This window comes from Ambystoma mexicanum, chromosome 5p (assembly GCF_040938575.1).
Source record: "Ambystoma mexicanum isolate Mex_15411 chromosome 5p, UKY_AmexF1_1, whole genome shotgun sequence".
Classification (NCBI taxonomy): domain Eukaryota; kingdom Metazoa; phylum Chordata; class Amphibia; order Caudata; family Ambystomatidae; genus Ambystoma; species Ambystoma mexicanum.
This window is the reverse complement of record NC_090930.1, coordinates 686,682,231-686,696,353: the sequence shown is the minus strand read 5'-3', so window position 1 is coordinate 686,696,353 and position 14,123 is coordinate 686,682,231. Positions and strand designations below refer to the sequence as shown.

The 14,123-nt window shown below is 45.5% G+C and overlaps 1 protein-coding gene across 2 annotated transcripts in view; it reads left to right on the top strand.

Moving 5' to 3' along the window:
- DNAAF6 (dynein axonemal assembly factor 6) overlaps positions 1 to 13,901 on the top strand; it is a 502,401-nt gene extending 488,500 nt beyond the window's left edge. For both annotated transcript variants that reach the window (XM_069613060.1, XM_069613061.1), the window contains exon 7: positions 11,955 to 13,901. In XM_069613060.1, coding sequence (XP_069469161.1) covers positions 11,955 to 12,084 — 130 coding nt within the window. In that variant the 3' untranslated portion in view covers positions 12,085 to 13,901. The remainder of the gene's footprint in view (positions 1 to 11,954) is intronic.
- The last annotated feature ends 222 nt before the right edge of the window (positions 13,902 to 14,123 follow it).

Below are 14,123 nucleotides of genomic sequence, written 5' to 3'. Positions count from 1 at the left end.
GAATCGCTAGGCTCGGCGCAAAAGCAGCCCCCATAGCCGTGCCCTTTACTTGTAAGAAAAACTGGCCATTAAATTCAAAATAATTTTTGTTGAGAGCTATGGCCATAAGTTCCAAGATGAAATTGTGTGGAACACGATCCTGGGTATCATATTCCAGGAGAACTTCTCGCATACATTCCATCGCTTGATCCTGTGGAATACTGGTGTAAAGGGATTGGATATCCATTGTCACCAGTAATTGGGTAGTAACAGTATGTCCCTTTCTTCTGGGGGGAGACCCTGGTTTCCCCGGATGAAGCCGAAAGAACCTCCGAATCAATCTGGGAGCGTGAACCCCAGAGGCGAGTTCCCAGGATCTTTCTGCAGGAGAATAGCCCTTCCAATCAACCAAGAATTGCAATCTACCCCTCCTATATCGGGAGTCACAAATATTGGCCACCTCAAATTCAGACCCAGTATCAGTAAGGATAGGAGGCGGTGGAGTCACCCTCGTCTGCTGAAAATGATCCGGAATGACCATCTTGATTTGTGATAAATGAAACACTGGATGTATTCAAGACCAAGAAGCCGGTAGGGCGAGTTTGACAGCGGCTGACCCTACCCAAGATAAGACCTTAAAGGGTCCAAAGTATTTAGGAGACAGTTTCGACGGGACAAGATGACGAGGAAGGAATCGGGATGCCAGCCAAACAGAGTCTCCTATGGTAAGTTTTGGGGCTTCTCGTCAGTGTCGATCTGCGTTCTTCTTAGCCCGGTCTTGAGCCTTTTGCAGAGATAGCTTAGCTAGCTTCTGGCCTTCCTGAATGTCCAAGATGAGACTGTCTACCCCAGGGCAGCTGGAAGCAGGAATAGTCACAGTAGATACAAATGAAGGGTGATAACCATAGGAACAATGAAAAGGACTGGTGTGAAGGGCAGAGTGTATAAGGGCATTATTGTAGGCGAATCCCGCAAATGGGAGAAATTCGACCCAATTGTCCTGGGCAGCCGATACAAAGCATCTCAAATAGCCTTCCAAAGTCTGGTTTAAACGTTCAGTTTTCCTGTTGGTTTGGGGATGATATCCTGAACTTAGGGCTCGCTTAATTCCCAAGATGTGACAAACCTTCTGCCAGAAAAGTGAAGCATATTGAGGACCTCGGTCCGATACAATAGTGTCCAGGAGTCCATGTCGAGAAAAGATTTCTGAGAGAAAGTCTTTGGCCATTATAGCTGCTCCAGGCAGTTTACCTAACGGGGTGAAATGTGCTAGTTTGGTGAAATAATCGATGGTGACCATGATGGTGGTCTTATTCTCAGAAGGAGGTAAATCTGACACAAAATCGGTGGATATGATCTGCCATGGTCGGTCTGGAATAGGCATCTTTGAGAGTAATCCTAAAGGGGGCATTCGTGGAGTCTTATCTTGGGAACAAATATTGCATGCTGCAACGTAATCTCGGACATCAGTTCTTATCCCTGGCCACCAGAAATGTTGTTGTATTAACTCCATGGTTGATAGAAATCCCCGATGACCAGCTGCTCGTGAGTCGTGACACATCTGTAAAACTTCCTGTTGTAATGAAGGAATGCGAATCAGGACTTGGGTTCCATGGGAATAATAGTCCTTTTCTTCAGTGAGATGATGGTTGAAGGCAATATTCTCACATAATGATTTGTTCTGAATAGTCGCTGTTCGTACTTCTTGGAGAAAATCAGTTAGGACTGCGATAAATCTAGCATTGGGAAACATCTTTTCTGTACTGAAGTTGGATGTATGGGAATCCTTTCGGGAAAGAGCATCTGCCCTCAAATTATGTTTGCCTGAAAGGAAGGTGAATTTGATCCGGAAGGGAAGAAAAAAGTATGCCCAGCGGGCCTGCCTACTGTTTGTGGTTTGGGCATTCTGGAGTACTCTAAGATTTTGATGATCGGTGCGGACCTTGATTGGAAAGGAAGAGCCCAACAGCAGATGTCTCCATTCTTCGAAGGCCCTCTTAATAGCTAAGAGTTCCTTCTCAAGAACTGAATAGTTCTGTTCTGCAGTGTTAAATGGTTTAGACAAATATGCCACTGTTCTTTCTTCCCCCTGATCTGAGAGTTGCAAGAGTACGGCTCCTAATGCATATTGAAAGGCATCAGTCTCCGCGATAAATGGTTTGGTCTGATCAGGGGTGATCAAAATTGAAGCGGAAGTAAACAACTCTTTCAGCGTTTGAAAGGCGTTTTGGGCAGATTTGTTCCAGGAAAAGGAGACACTCTTCTTCAGTAGTCGTGTAATGGGCAGAATGATTTCCGAAAAGCAGGGAATCCATTTCCGGTAGAAGTTTGCGAATCCTAAAAATCGCTGAATGTCTTTAATACAGGAAGGAGTTGGCCAATCCAAAACTGCTGAAACTTTCTTTGGATCCATAGATATGCCCTGGGACGATAGCACAAATCCTAAGTAAGTTACTTGCTCCTGATGGAATACACACTTTTTGTGGCTTTACAGTAGAGGTGGTTAGACTGAAGGCGATCAAGAACCATATTAACATGTTTAATATGGTCTTCTGGATTGATGGAATACACCAGAATATCGTCCAAGTATATGATAACAAAATGGAACAAGATGTCGGCAAACAGATGGTCCATGAATCGTTGGAACACTGCCGGTGCATTGACCAGCCCAAATGGCATAACGTGGTATTCGTAGTGCCCAAAAGGTGTACGGAAGGCTGTTTTCCACTCGTCCCCTGGAGCTATACGAATGAGGTGGTAAGCTCCTCCAAGATCGAGTTTCGTGTAAAGGGAAGCCCCCCGGATTGCCTCGATGATTATAAGGGGCATGGGGTACTTGTCGGGTATAGTAATTTTATTAAGACCCCAGTACTCAATACAGGGATGGAGTTCATCAGAATCCTTTTTGGGACTAAAGAAAAGAGAAGCGCCTGCTGGTGAGACTGGTTCAGAGATCAGACCATTACGTAAGTTGGCTTGGAGGTATTCTTTCAGCACTGCCTTTTTTCTTTGGGAAAGAACATACATTCTACCAAAAGGAATAGGTTGTTCAGGAAGTAGGTCAATATGACAATCGTCCGTCCTATACGGAGGTAAGGTAGGAAAAACATGATTCTCAAAAACTGACTGGAACTTCCGATGACATTCAGGAATAATCTCTAGTTGATTTATGGTGGATACTGCTGGGGAGATTTGTTGCTTCCGTAGGGATATGAATGCCTACTGACTCCTGCGATAGGCAATGATGAACGCAGTACTCAGACCCCAGGAATAGAGTTCCAGCTGACCAATTGATGTACGGGTTGTGGAGTCGTAACCATGGAAGACCCAAGATGATACGGAAATGTGCCGCTTTAATAAGATCGAACACCAGAGTCTCTTTATGGTTGGCAACCATGCAGGTAATCGGCCCGGTCTGTTCCTTAATAGGACCAGAACTCAAAGGACTTCCATCCACTCCTTGGAAGGGAGTTACGACGGTTTTGGATACATGTGTTATCCCATGTTTTGTAGCCCAATCATTATCCAGAAAATTCCCTGCAGCACCACAATCAATTAAGGCGGGAATGCCTGCCAGTACTTGTTCAGGAAGTATCATGGATAAAGACACCACCACCATAGTCTGGCTAGTTGCAGTGTCAAGAGACATTCCCATAAGATATGGGGAAATTGGATTCGGAGCCACTACCGTTCTTCCCCTTGCGGTAGGGCCTTGAAGTTTCCCGATTTAGGGTTTGGGGTGCACCGTGGGGGAACAAGATGACAGTCCTTCAAAACATGTAAGGAGGATCCACAATACATGCAGAGTCCAAGAGTCTTTCTTCTCTATTTCAGTAGCGGATAGTGGTCCCCTTACTGCCTCGATCTGCATAGGCTCTTCGGTTTGGACGTGTGGTTTACTCCCTACCGGAGGGTAATCAATATGTGGTCGTGTTCCCTTATTCTTCTTTCTTTCATAGGAACGTTCTTGTAAACTGTATTCAATTTGCATGGTAAGAGTTATCATATCGGCCAGATTAGCCGGGCGAGGAACTTTAGATATCTCGTCTTTGAGTTCATCAGTTAACCCCCTGCAAAAAAGGGTGAGAAGACCCTCATCTGGCCATCCTAGTTCGGAAGACAACTGTTTAAATTGTGTAATATATCCTAATAAATCCTTATTACCCTGTTTCAGGTCGAGGAGCCTTTCTTGTGTGGCTACAGAGATTTCTTTTCTGCCAAACATAGTCTTTAGACTATTAGTGAAAGCTGGGTAAGAATCAAGGATAACATTGTTTGATGTCACTAAAGGCGTAGCCCATGCTAATGCAGGGCCCGATAGATGGAAAATTACAAACCCCACTTTATCTTTGTCAGTAGGGAAAAAGCGAGATTTGAATGTAAATTGGACCGTACAACTGTCGAGAAATTCTTTGAGTTTATATGGATCGACATCATACATGACTGTGTGTAATGTAGACGGGGGAGTGTCCGAGAATGCTCTAGCAACTTGTTGTCGCAGTTGTACGTTGTCCTGTTTTAATGACTGCACCTCTAAGGACATGGCCTGCATTGCGGCCATTAGTTGCTGCATTTGTTGTTCCATAAGGATTTCGTCTGTCAGTATATGGGCGTCGCTTACTGTTAATTATCCCAACTAAAGTAACAAAAGTTTTAACAATCTCACCTTGACAGATCGAATGGTCCGCTAGGGAACAATCAAATGCTGCAGTGAAAGCTCCCCTGGAACTGCCCTGCCCTCTCCGACCCGGAATGGGAGTAACCAGGGGAAAGAACAGGGCTGCCAGGGAAATCCTCGAGAGGGAAGAAAACCCTGGTCGAGTCCGGGAGCTTCGTGGTTCGGGATGGATGCAGAACTGTCCTCGATTCGTGGCAGTGGATGATAGGCTGGAAGGCTTCTTCTGGATGCACAAAAGAATATGGTAAGAGTATTTCAGAGAAGGATGGAATCTGAATAGTATAGCGGAAGGTTGAATAAAGAGTTCTCTCACCAGGGACGGCGGGACTCGAAAGTTGGATGATCGGTCTTTGGTCTCAGGAGAGAGACGACTGGAAGGCGGGAGCTCTACAATACACAATTAGGTAAGTGCTAAAGTCGAGAGAAGGGAAAGACCCTGATAAAAAAGCACTTACTCCTAGCGGGTGCCAAAGAAATGACAAAGCCGGGGCTAGAGCATTTGCATAGCCCACGGAGACAAGGGCCTGGAGGGTAGATCCGAACGCTAGAAAAGCTAGATTCGAAGGGGAGAGCTGGTGACGAGATCTGGGAAGTAAGAAAGTACAGAGTTAGTAAAGCAGAGAAGTTTGAAGAACTAGTGGGTAGTAGAAAGTCTGGTAACAAACTCACGGAGCGTCAGTAGAAACAGAAGCGAGGCGAAGAACTGTCGGCTCTCGTTCCGGATAAAGGATCACGTGAGCGGTCATGAGCGTCTCAGGGAGACGTGAAAAGACTAGACTGCTACCCTCCGCTCGGAGATCACCTTGCGCATTAATCCTGGAAGTTGTACTGTGAAGCGTACCGCACAAGCGGTTACGAGCCCACAGAGACCACCTCCCGCAATGTGTAACAGTATGTCCCCTTCTTCTGGGGGGAGACCCTGGTTTCCCCGGATGAAGCCGAAAGAACCTCTGAATCAATCTGGGAGCATGAACCCCAGAGGCGACATGGCCATCACTATTGGATCCAGTTCCTGGGGTTGGACCAGTGAGGGAGGATCACCTGGATGGGCGGCCCTCGGGAAGTGGAGTGGGACACCTACGGGTGAGACACGGTATCCCCCTTCTTTCAAAACCTTTTCCCCATTCTACTACGTAGGACATTAAAAAACACTGTGCCCACTTTTCCGACATGAACACTTTCGCACAACACAAAAGAGAACAGACTAACACCAGAGCCGTTTACCTGACATGTCCCAATACAAGGGTCAGGCAATTGACCAGAATCACACACACCTGACGGCCCTTTCCCACAGGGATAAAAGGTGGAGCAAGAGAGCACAGTACGAGCAAGGCAGCCCACACAATGTAAGAGCCAACTCAGCACAGCAGTTCAAGAGGAGGAGAAAGATGGCGCATACCGAGGGAGGGACAAGGAGAGAAGCGACCATGCCCTTTCTGACCAAGGCCTGTGAACCCTCCGCAGAAGGAATCGTAAGACCGCAAACAATAGCCTGTGTGTTGCAGCAGATGTCAACAGTACATGAGACCCTCCTCCGCTGATAACCAAGCCGGAGAGAGAGACACTTGTCTCTGTGGTACCAACCTTGACTCAGAAGAGAAAGCCAAGCGGTTCAGCACAGCCATTGAGTCGAGGGGAGAGTCGATAATAAACCGAGCTGTGTTGAGTGAAAATTGCAGTGTGGCATATTGAGAAGAGTTCAAAGACCTATATAGTTGTAAAGGGAAGACCAGCTTCAGAGGGGACCGGCACCACGTGGGTCTCGTGGAACTCTGGGTAGTCCCATATCGATTGAAACTACTGATACCAGAAGGCCATAGGAGAGCCGCCAAAGACAGTTCATAGTGGTCAAACAGGAGGTCTACCAAAATCTCTGTACAGTCGAAAGTCTTTGACCGACAAACTGTTGAGAAAGCAAGGAAAGTGAATACTACATCAAGAGAAAGCAAGGGAAGCGAATCCCGCAATCATTGAAAGCAAAAGGAATTGTAAAGTGGCAAGAGCGAACCCGGCAGAGAGATGCCAGTAAAGGGGGGTGAAGTCTAAAGTCCCAAGAAACAGTGTGTTGTCAAAGGTGAACCCGGCAGAAGGATATCCATGGGAACTGTTTAAAAAGACATTAAGATTTTTGAAGTAGAGGAAGGCCATAGTGAACCCGGCATAGGGAGGCTGAGATTCGAGAGGGGTCTGGTTCCAGAAGATGGGGACTCGGGGGTGAAGAATCATCATCTCAAATACAAGTTTACTGACCCTCGAGAAGCAAGAGGCTTTTGATGGAAAGAGACTTGGCCATCGAGGCTTCTGAGAAGTTGAAACCGGAACTGTCGTCTCGGGCTGGGGAAAGCTCGAGAAGTGTGCTGTGCTCAGAAGTCCAACCTTATCCTGTGTTAAAACGTGGGGAAAAGGGAGACCCCGGGCAGCTTGCATCCTGACTTATTATTTATGAACACTTCTTTCTTTCTAGAAAACCCTATCCCACACTCTTTCTATATTTTGTTGTAAGGATTTGGCAATAGCTTTATTTTTTAGTATAGGCCATTTATTTTGGCAAGACGCCACAAGGACTGCCCTATTTTCATTTGATGGTCGAAGCTTGCTCCCATCTTAGATTTAGGTTTAGGTTAGGCGTTTTTCCTCCCTGCATTAATAGTAACACCCTTGAACTCTGATCATGTGTGCCTGTCTTTACTGTTGCCACCATGAGTTCCTTACACATGTCTCATCTGATGATGTTGTGTCAAATAGCCGCCCCCCAGAGTCAGGATCAGATGGCGGCTTCCATCCCCTTGCCACATTGGGAGAGGTCAACACTGGGAAAGGAGTGATGACACCATCGCATTCGTCACACAGGTCATGTTTTGATGAGTGTCCTATAGCTATAGAGAGAATGTCCAGTTGTGTAAATCCTAGAAAGTGAGGAAATATGCCTTGTTCCAAAACTGGACAGATGCTTATGTAAACAATCAGATGGCCTGACCCTAGCAGCGTGAATAAAGTAACCTTGGCCAGAGTATTTCAGAAGAAACTAGGTTAATTTAGATTGCAATTGAAAACTGGCTTCAAGCCCAGCCATAAGCAACATGGCACAGTGTATTATAGTGGAAACATAGTTAAATTATATGAAAGACACTTATCTGTCCAATGAAATCATCAGAACCTGGAAGGAACATTTGGACCACCTGTACAAGGATACTAAGTAAAGTTCTCAGTAATGATTGCAAAGCTGGAAAATCAGTTATGAGGTGAGATCAGTGGAGCCTGGGTGGAACATTTGGACAAGATATTCAGTGATGCTAATATAAAATGTTGCTAGATGTGAGTGAAAAATATGAAAATTAATTATGAAGTTAATCATTAGTACATGAATAAAAACATTCAAACACTGAGTACAGTTACACTACAAAATATCACCTGTTAGGAAGAGCAAGTAGCATGAAAGCGATTATGAAGACATGGTATATGATGCAATAGTATCAGTAACTGCAACAAAGGTACCAATAACTTTAACAAATAAATGTAGAAAGAGCGTGTCAGAGGAATTGGATGCAAGTAGTGTAGTTTCAAGGCTCTGTGTGGGTGCTGAGGTCTATGCAGACTAGTAGGAACATTCTTAATGATGGCCATCCTTGCCTCCTGGTTCTCCTTGTCCTCTGAGCAGCATTCGACACAGTAGACCACCAGTCACATGTCAACAATCTACATCGCCGCATGGGGATCAGCCAGATCGTCCTTAGCTGGTTCAAATCCTAACATGCTAATCACCACCAGTTTGTGCACATGGATTCCTCCAGATCACCAGTTATGCCCATCCCCTGTGGAGTCCCGTAAGGATCCATCCCCTTCCTGTGATCTTCAATCTTTACATGTAAACATTAGGAACCCTCCTCACTCAACACAACATCCACATCCATTAATATGCAGATGACATGCAGCTCTACCTCGGGATATCCTGCAATCACAACATCCACAGGCTCAAGGCCTGCCTCACAATGATCCAGTCGTGAATGTCCAGTGCTTACCTGAAGCTCAACCCCTCCAAGACTGAATTCCTACTGCTGACCAACAACACAGAGCATCCTGACATCCAGACTTGGCTCCCTGCTAAGAACCTTGAGGGCTTCACAACCCAGTTGACAGAACCCAAGTCCCTTGGGTTTAACATCAACAGACATCTCTCCTTCAAATCTCCACATAGCAAAGAAGATACAAATGCTTGGTACCAACTTCAGATCTGCTGTCCAATCCATGGTCTTCTCCCAACTGGATGGTTGCAATGCCCTTTTGGAAGGCCTTCTGGTGTTTAACCTGAGATGTGTCCTGCATGCTTCAGCACGATTCGTCAAAGAACTCTGCCAATGTGACCACATTACCCCGGCCCTTATCAAACTGCAGTGGCTCCCGCTTCAAGACTGTTTCATCTTCAAATCCTTCTGCATCATCTGAAAGCCTGTCATCCTGAAGTCCACAAGCTACCTCACTTAGAAACTCAGCATCTCCTGAGGCCTATGATCCACCTGAAGTAAATACATGTGCAGACTTTAACTCACTGGTGCAGGACAGACAGAACCAGAAGGCAGGACTTCTGCCTATGGCCCAAGACTCTGGAATCTCCTCCCAGTGAACATCAGACTTGGCCTGTCGCTTCTACAGTTCAGAGGGAACTCGAGACTCTTGTCGTCAAGGAATGGCTTCTCTGTAACACCAAGGTCCACACACCCTCCACTCTCCACCTTATCTGAGACTGGGTTATCTGCTAATCAATATTTGAAAACGAATGTGTGCCTTGGTATAGCATAACAAAACCCTTTAAATTCAGTGAAAAACTTTAGTTGAGACAAAATAAGGCTCAACCAATTCATCTGCAACAACACCCATGAAATTCGGTGGGTGTTGCAAGTGACAAAAACCTTAACTTTGAGTCTTCTCCCTTGCTGAGGCCTTGAGCAAATACAATACGTGATATCACAGATGGGATCAGTAATGACATCCAAAAGGTCATCATGGATGTCACTGACGTGGGAGGACTCAGAGTTTGTTACCACTTCCAACACCGGATGACATATTTCATGGATTTGTTGCAATAAATTGATTCAGCTTAATAGCTGTGTCTCCACCAAACCTTTGTTTTTTCGCTGACTCCATATATGTATGTGAGAGTTCATCATATTTATATAAAGCTCTCTTTAGAGATATATAAGTGAGTGTTCATATGTAGTCCTATGTCTTAAAATCCTAATGGCATAACTGCATTTTGTAAAAGCCACTTGGACTCCCGCCCCCTCTCCTCCCTTTCTGTAATCAGGCTCTGATGTCCACGCTTATTTTTTCATCTGAAGGCTCCAGGGCCTGGTATAAATTCCAGTTAACTGTTTCTAAATGGGTTTTACTTCATCCAGGTTCTCACGTTAGGGTTTTTGTGCATTTTGTGAACAGGTATCACAAAGGTTGAAGGGATGATTTTGTTTTGACCACAACATCAAAGGTATGATGGGCCTTAAACAAAAATCTATGTACAAGTAGAACTTTACAGAAGTTGTATGAACCTACTAAGCTATGATGGTGGTTCTGAATAGTTCTGCATTGCACTCACATCCTGTGAGGGTCCCCATGTTCATAAATTACCCACCTGGACAGGATGGCAGTTGCTGCCACTGGAGGCAATGGTAGCATACCTACCTGCAGCCATGCCACGCATTTGAGGTGATAACTGTGTGTGAGACAGAGTGTGAGTGAGCAAGAGTTTGCCTGTGCGTGCAGGGATTGTGTGTGGCCATTGGGCCACAGGCTTCTAGACCTATGCCATAGCTCTCAACTCACAAGCTTTTGGCGGGTGTCACCCGCCTTGTAAACAGCTGACTCACCCGCCAAGCCTCCTGAACACCCATTCGTTTCAATGGGCCTCTCACCCGCCAAAAAGAAAATCTGGTGTTTTCACCCGCCTTTGCGACACAAATGGTTGAGAGCTATGCCTATGCCGTGTTTTTAAACATTAATTTAACTTCTTCACCACCCCAAATGTATAATTGGCATTGAACAAAGATCCCTTCACACGTTAGATCTCTGCAGAATGTGCATGAATCCACTCAGCAATGATCTTGGTGTTGAATCCACCGGTTCCATGTGTTAATGTGCCCGCAAAAATATTGTGATATAAAAATATTGTCATATTTTTGCAGCGATACTGAGCCATGGACCCTGAAGGGGACACCCCCGCAACCCCTGCATTATTTTAAAATGTGCAGGGGACACCCCCGCTCCCATAAATTATCCCCCTCAAAAATATCACCTATGGCGAGACAAACAACCATATGTACGGCAATATTTTTGGTGGGGATAATATGTAGATATACCAGTCCAGCGGCTTTTGTGTTACACGTGCTTACAATTGGTGCGCAACCGCCTGATCTATGATATTTGGACTAGAACCTACAACCTGCTGGTTACTCACAAATCTTTGCAGCACAAGTACGTTAATGCAAAGCGAGCTCCATGTTTGACCTCACTCCTGGCTCTCTTTCCACGCCACCCCTCTTTCTCTCCCTCTGGAGCCCTCTTTGCTGATCCATAAAGCAAAGCTATGGGCTTGGCCAATGCCTGTTCTAAATACTTGTTGGAGCCAGGGCCCCCGCATGCCCCCCATCCCCTCTGTTTTATATCCAGTCTCTCCCCTATGACAGAAGCTTTACATTCCGAGGCACGGGTTAGTTGGGAAAGGAGAATCGCAGGTGAATCGCCTAGGCAGAATGATTAACGGCTTAATATGTGTAAGCAGTAGCATACAATGGAAGAGCAACTTCATGCAAACAGGCTCCAAGTAAATCGTTAATGTGCCACTCAAGCTGGAAGTATGCCTTAGCCCAGTGGAAGCTACTCGGCCAAACACAGGATTAAAACCATCCATTAAAAAGTACAGTTAGACGTTTGAATAGATCTGTCCAGCCACCTTTAAGGAATGCAGCAGTCGAGATAGAGCATTTGTCTTTATCGAGACTATCTATCCATCGTAAAAGTTGCGCTGGACACTCCATCTTCTTTACATGCAAGCCTGCGCGGGCTTCTCCCTATTATGCAGATTTATGCCGCGCTGACAGCAATATGGATGTGCCGTGAGCTTGTCTTTTGCATCCGCAATGTGCTGTTCTGCATCAGCAGAACCCTAAATCAAAAAGCAGAGCGCGGCGATCGATGGCGAGTACTCTGTTCCGAAACGTGCGTGTGTGAGTCGCAGCCACGCCGACGGCTCTGACGCCAGCACTGTCATTGCTAATTCCTCTCCTGCCCCTGTTTTCTTTTCCAGCAAGCTGGGGCTGCACCTCCCCCATCCCGTGGACAGCAAGAACGGGCGAGCGCACTTCGTCTCAGACAAGCAGACGCTGGAAGTCACGCTGACCATGAAGCGAGAGTTCGACTTCATCAACTTCGCCTGAGTGCGGATGGGACAGTGACACACTGGCATGCCGGAGTCCCCGACCACAGAGATCACCGACTCAGACGCCAAGCAAGAAGCACCACTGCCTGAAAAGTCAAGGATACGAAGGCCGCACCTTGACCTTTTTCGAGACTCTTTGGCCTGTTCCAACTTCCACCTTTAAGAAAATCTGATTGTATGTGATCAATATAGAAGTGTGGGATGCGGGTCTCTTGTATCCTTACGCCACTGCATCAGAAAAGGACATTGTTGCTCATCTCACGTTTCATTGTTTCCCTAATCTGGTGGAAAGACTGGGGCAGATTGGTGCAGAAGTTAGTATTCAGGGCCTTTCCTAGTTCGAATTGTATACACTTTTATACAAATTATACACAAAGGGGGTCATTTTCGTGTGCCCGGATGTGGTAAAATAAGTGTTCAAAACAGGGGTAAACGGCATATGCCTGTTTTAACACCTGCTTTACCACTCCATATGATTGCTTTGTTTTTTGCAGCAGAGTGGGAGGAGGGCACAGAACGGGACTTGTCTTTCTGTATGTCTTTCCCCGTGTTTCCTATGTATTCCACCAGTTTTTACCACATGTTAAAAGCAGGTTGATTGCATGGAATCCTATGCATATTATCCGACCGCAACCCCCACCAACTCCTATTTCTGATGCATTTAAACTTCTGTGCTCTACGAAGTGCAAAAGGAGCATGTTTGGCTGCTCTGACAGATTGACTTCCCATTGTTAGCTCTTCGTAGTGCAAAGCATGAACACGGCATGGAGGAGGCCTCATTGCACGAAAGTGCCCGCATTGGCCGTCCCTTCTGTTAAATGACCATTTTAAAGACCACTCCAAGGTTTCCATCACTATTTGTGTTGTATTCCGAGAACATACGACTACTGACTGCTCCTTTTCTTTAATTCATGATGTTTGTGTGTGCAGGAAATATCTCAGTTTAAGTGAATGGAATGGCTGGGAAGTCACATAAACACTTTCCAGATACCAACCGTTTGGAGTATTAGTTCTAGTAGTAATAGCCGCATGCATTATGTGCAATGCCACCATTTCTTTCCGAAACTGGTGTACTGAATTCGTTAGATCAATCTAATTCCGAAAAGTGTGCCCAGAATCCAGAAACCCATGGCTGTTTCTCGTAATTAAACGTCTAACCTCTTTACGTGCATCTTGTAAAAGCAATAAGTATGGTTTCTTTTATTCACCTTATGTTGTTTTTGTTCAACTTTAGAAATGATAGCAGGGAGTGAAAACAGTAGCAAGCTGTCAATGGGCACTAAGTGATGCAAGGCCATTTCTGAGCTAATCTTTTTCCTCTCATCGGTATCGTGATTGGAGGAATGCCACCTTGAGCTAAGGTAACTAACCATACAAGGTGAATAGGAGATGTGTGGCTGAATGGTGGCCTCCTGTCTAATAGAAGGGAACACCCAGGATGAACACTGTCCTTCCATGCACGTGGTTCATATTCCCGCCATTCCTCTGCTAATGAACGTCACCCCAGTCATGACTACTTCCTGGGTGTCCATGAGGGGGTGGGGGAGGGGCCGGCATTTACAACAAACCCACGAAAGAGTAATTGCCTGCCTGCACAGTCAGCAGAACCGCCTCTGTGCTTTGGTAAGTGGCATATTGTTCTGGCATTTGAAAGCTGTTTTTGACGTGCTTTTGCTAACCTACGTTTCTTGGACGTCTTCGATGTTTATATTGCGGGTTGTACTTGTTCAAATAACTTGTTCAAATAACCAAAGAAGCCTTAGGAAAGATTGTATTGCAGATGTAGAAAATGAAATAAACGCATGTTTGAATCTATGCCACAGTAAATGGATTTCCTTGGTCTTCATCCATGGAGTGATTGGATTGAGTGTTTGCTCGTGCAGTTCTGCTTTATGCTTTCAGCAATGCCTTGAAAGGGCCTGGCTATCGATTGTAGCAGTAATAAAGCAACATTAATAAAGTTTACACCATTGAAAGTGTTAGGGATCACTGAAGCACTTAATCTACAACAGGCCCACACTTCAAAGAAAATAAGCA